This window comes from Arachis hypogaea, chromosome 6 (assembly GCF_003086295.3).
Source record: "Arachis hypogaea cultivar Tifrunner chromosome 6, arahy.Tifrunner.gnm2.J5K5, whole genome shotgun sequence".
NCBI classification, from domain to species: domain Eukaryota; kingdom Viridiplantae; phylum Streptophyta; class Magnoliopsida; order Fabales; family Fabaceae; genus Arachis; species Arachis hypogaea.
Genome location: NC_092041.1, coordinates 73,846,868 through 73,851,651, shown reverse-complemented (window position 1 = coordinate 73,851,651; position 4,784 = coordinate 73,846,868). Strand labels below are relative to the sequence as shown.

The 4,784-nt window shown below is 43.4% G+C and overlaps 1 protein-coding gene across 1 annotated transcript; it reads left to right on the top strand.

The window, feature by feature from the left end:
* The first annotated feature begins 2,260 nt into the window (after window positions 1-2,260).
* LOC112805613 (uncharacterized) lies at window positions 2,261-2,752 on the top strand. Its single transcript, XM_025847974.1, has one exon. The coding sequence runs from the start codon at window positions 2,261-2,263 to the stop codon at window positions 2,750-2,752; it is 492 nt and encodes a 163-aa protein (XP_025703759.1).
* Window positions 2,753-4,784: the final 2,032 nt, after the last annotated feature.

The window sequence follows — 4,784 nt, the reverse complement described above, 5'->3', positions numbered from 1 at the left end:
GATTTTCATATCATTGAGATGCCACTATGTGAATCTGAAAGGACATCATCCATCCTACTTGGGAGGCCATTTTTGAGGACCTCTAAATTCAAATTAGATGCCCACTCGGGAACTTATTCATTTGAGATCGACGGGAGAGTCGTAAATTTTAGCCTAGATGAATGGTGAATGGGTAAGTCCCGTCCAAGTTGTGCCAAAGAAGTCTGGGGTAACCACTATCAAGAAGGATAACGGGGAGCTCATAGCTACACGGGTGCAAAACTCTTGGCGGGTGTGCATTGACTACCGACGGTTGAACACGGCAACTAGAAAGGATCATTTTTTGCTACCGTTTATCGATCAAATGCTTGATCGGCTATCCGGTAAATTTCACTATTGTTTTCTAGATGGCTATTCGGGATACTTCCAAATACATATTGCTTTAGAAGACCAAGAAAAAACAATATTTACTTGCCCCTTTGGAACTTATTCATATAAGCGTATGCCATTTAGCCTATGCAATGCACCGGCAACTTTCCAAAGGTGCATGATGAGCATATTTGCGGACTTTCTAGAGTAATTCATGGAAGTATTCATGGACGACTTTAGTGTCTATGGGGACTCTTTTGATCATTGCTTGGATAACCTTGAGAAAGTTTGGAAAGATGCACTAAAGCAAACCTTGTCTTAAATTTTGAGAAGTGCCATTTTATGATTAGGCAAGGCATTGTTTTAGGACATATTGTTTCCAAATATGGTATCTTCGTAGATCAAGCAAAGATCAATGTTATATCTAGCTTGCCTTACCCCTCCTCTGAGAGGGAAGTCTGTTCATTCCTTGGACATGCAGGTTTTTACCAAAGATTTATAAAGGACTTTAGTAAGGTATCCTTGCCACTATCTAGATTGTTGCAAAAAGATGTTGAATTTGACCTAAGTGAAGAATGCATGGCGTCTTTTGATAAGCTCAAGGTTGCATTAACCCAAACTCCCATTGTGAGAGGGCCGGATTGGAGTCGGCTGTTCAAAATAATGTGTGATGCTTCAAACTATGCGGTGGGAGCCGCGTTAGCACAACGCAAGGGTAAGAATCCATATGTCATAGCCTATGCATAAAAAAACATTGAATGGAGCATAATCCAATTACACTACCACAGAGAAAGAGCTATTGGCCATTGTTTTCGCTTTGGATAAATTCTGAGCATATTTACTTGGCTTCAAGGTGGTAGTGTACTCGGATCATGCAGCATTAAAATACTTGTTAGCTAAAAAGAAATCGAGATCGAGATTGATTAGATGGGTTTTACTATTGCAAGAATTTGACTTGGAAATTAAGGATAGGAGTGGTTCGCAAAATCTAGTGGCGGATCACGTAAGTCGCCTTGAACACACCAAGGGCGATGCCACTCCTATTGATGACTCATTTCCCTTTGAGGGCTTGTAAGCAATCTCGGAAGTCATTCCTTGGTATGCACCAATAGCCAATTACTTGGTATCCCGCACCTTCCCTCCTAATCTCTCCAAGCATCAAAAGGATAAGCTGAAAAGCGAGTCAAAATACTATGTGTGGGATGATCCATACCTTTGGAGATGTGATGCGGATCAAGTAATTCGGAGGTGCATCCCACAAACCGAATTCCAATCAATCTTGGAAGCTTGCCACTCCTCCGAGGGAGGTGGTCATTATGGACCCTAAAGGACGGCAAGAAAAATCCTAGATTGTGGATTTTGGTGGCTAACTCTTTTCAAGGATTCCACTCTCTTTTGTAAATCTTGTTCTCAATGTCTTAGATTTGGTAATATCTCCAAGAAGGATGAAATTTCCCAACAAACCATGCTATTTTATGAAATTTTTGATTTGTGGGGCATTGACTTCATGGGGCCATTCCCAAACTCTAATGGCTTTCTCTACATCCTACTTTCTGTTGATTATGTGTCCAAATGGGTGGAAGCGATACCCACCTGGACGGACGATGCTAATGTAGTCCTTTCTTTTGTGAGGAATAATATAATTTGTTGCTTTGGGTCACCACGAGCAATCGTGAGTGACCAATGTTCACATTTTTGCAACAAAAGAATGGATGGACTCATGAAGAAATACGGCATCATACATAAAGTAGCCATGGCCTATCACCCACAACCGAACAGCCAAGGTGAGGTCTCCAATCGAGAGATAAAGTGCATCTTGGAAAGGATTTTGAAGCCTAATAGAAAAGATTGGAGTACCAAGCTTCCCGACGCACTTTGAGCCTACCGAACGGCATACAAGACGCCAATTGGCATGAGCCCCTTTCGATTGGTATATGGCAAAGCTTGCCACTTACCGGTAGAGGTAAAGCATAAAGTGTATTGGGCCATCAAGGAGTGCAACTCAAGTTTGGGAAAGGCCGAAATTGACAGGAAGCTAAAATTAGTGGAATTGGAGTGCTTGATGTTAGAAGCCTATGAGAACTGTAGACTTTACAAGGAGAAGATGAAAGCCGTGCATGACAAGAACATAAGAAGAAAAGAATTTGGAGCCGGCGACCTAGTCATTCTCTACAATTCAAAATTAAGATTGTTGCCCGAAAAACTAAGGTCAAGATGGGAAGGACCCTATCGGGTAGAGAAGGCGAAACCTTACGGAGTCTATCATTTGCGCCAACCATCAAGTTCCGACATCTTCAAGGTTAATGGGCATCGGTTAAAGTTGTATCATGGTAAAAAGTTGACAAGAAACAATGAGCTTGAGATATTCCTTTTGAAAGATGCACCTCATGACAAAGAGAATTGAGCTAGTGAAAGTCCAACTTAAGGACATTAAACAAAAGTGCTAGGTGGGAGACACCCCACCATGGTGAGATCTACTTTTTTCTTATCCCTCTTGTATATAATTCTTGAACTCTTTAATGATTTGTGAATACTTAGCTATAGAATTGTTTGGATAGATTTGATTTTGGTTGCTTTAGATAAGTTGTTCCTGAAGATTTGCATTGATTTTGAGTAGGTGGATTGATTGTGTGGTAGAAAACACCCCATTTTTAGATATTGCATGATATTTTGGGTGTTTTTGCCCCCCTTTAGCTTGCTTTCATGCTGAATTTGTGATAATAATGCACTTCTTCATGTCTAAAAAAAAAGGGGGGAAGGGGGATCCATGCCTGCGCGTGCTAGACGCGTCCGCGTGGATGGCCTCGCAACCCCTGGTACAAAATTCCAGAGAGTTATGCGAGAATTAAGCCAGCATTGAGCCGCAAGCCTAACCCCATTCGCGCGTGCACGCACCTGGCGCGTACGCGTCCATAGCTCTGCATAAGCATTCCATGCGAGCACGCCCTAGACGCGTGCGCATCGATGACACCACCTGCATCCTTAGCACATTTTTGCAGAGAATTAGGCAAAATCTGGGCTAACATTATGCCTTGCGCCTAACCTTGCTCTCGCGTGTGCGCACCTGGTCCGTACGCACCCTTCTGCTATTTTGCAAATCAACGAGTGAGCGTGCATGACGCGTCCGCGTCGATCGCGCCACTCGCAGTCCTGGTACAACTTTCCCGAGAGTTGCACAACCATTGCGCCAACGCTGTGCTAGTGGCAAACCCCACTGACTCTCAGGCGTACATGCCGCGTGTGCGTCCCTTTGCATCATGCCAATCTACGCATGCGCGCATTGTACGCGTACGCGTCAATCCTTCTGCTGCCCACTCCTGGTACCCAATCAAGAGAGTTGCGCGAGTTTCGCGCTCGCATTGCGCCACTAGCATAACTAGACTTACGCGTGTGCGCACCTTGTGCGTGCGCGTCCACCCTTCATCTGTTACCCACGCGCACGCGTGGAAGACGCTTCCGCGTCCTTGCTATTTGTTCCCATCCACATGCGTGCGTAGTGGGCGCGTGCGCGTCGATCCTACGACATAGAAACATCATAGCCCGCCTATTTTCAAATTCTCCATCCCTCTTCTCTTATTTCAATCTTCATCCTCTCATCTCACATTCTCTACCACTTCAACCACCATTATTCCCCTTCTCCACCCTCTCTCCGGCGGCACTGCCCTCTGGCAACCACCACTTCCGGCGGTCCCAAACTCTCCTCTCTCTTCCCTTTTTCCACCTTTCTTCCCCTATTCTCTCACTCACATTCCTCATTTCCATCTTCTCCCTCCTAAGGTACTCTTACCTTTCCTTTTTCTTGCTTCTACTTCTTTCTCTTTCTTCCTTTAGTTACACTTTCTTGCTTTCTTTCTCAGTTAATTTCTTATTCATGCTTACTTGTTTGTTTGCTTTTCTTTCCTCTTACTATTTTTCATGGGTGTTGTGGGTAGAGATTTCTCTTGCATTAGTAGGTTCAATTATTATATTTGATTTCCTTGCAATATGTGGTGCTCTATGATGATTGGTGTTGCTTTGTGGGATGCTACTTTGTTCCATTTCCTCCATTTATATGCAACTTAAGGGTTGCACGCCAAGTGTTTGATGAAAAGCACATATGAGCCTCTCTTTCAAATTTGACTTAATGCTTTTCCCTTAGTGTTCTTTCTCACTCACTTGTCTATTCCTATGTGCATTGAGCTTATTACTCTTCATGTCTCATATTCACGTGCTCAACCCTTATGACTTGCTTCTTGTTATAGATGTTTGAGTATATGCCTCTCATGCCTCTTATTTGCATGCTTATATCACTATTGCATCCTATGCTAGTGATTAGCCATTGTGCCCGTTGTTGTTTTAGTTACATATTGTAGCTGTCATGTACCTAAGACACTCATTCTCTTATGGTCTCCCTCTTCACTTGCATGACTACCATTTATGAGTGCTTCTTTGGGTTT

Coding starts and splice junctions, on each gene's coding strand:
- LOC112805613 (XM_025847974.1), top strand. CDS start 2,261: ATGAGCCCCTTTCGATTGGTATATGGCAAAGCTTGCCACTTACCGGTA.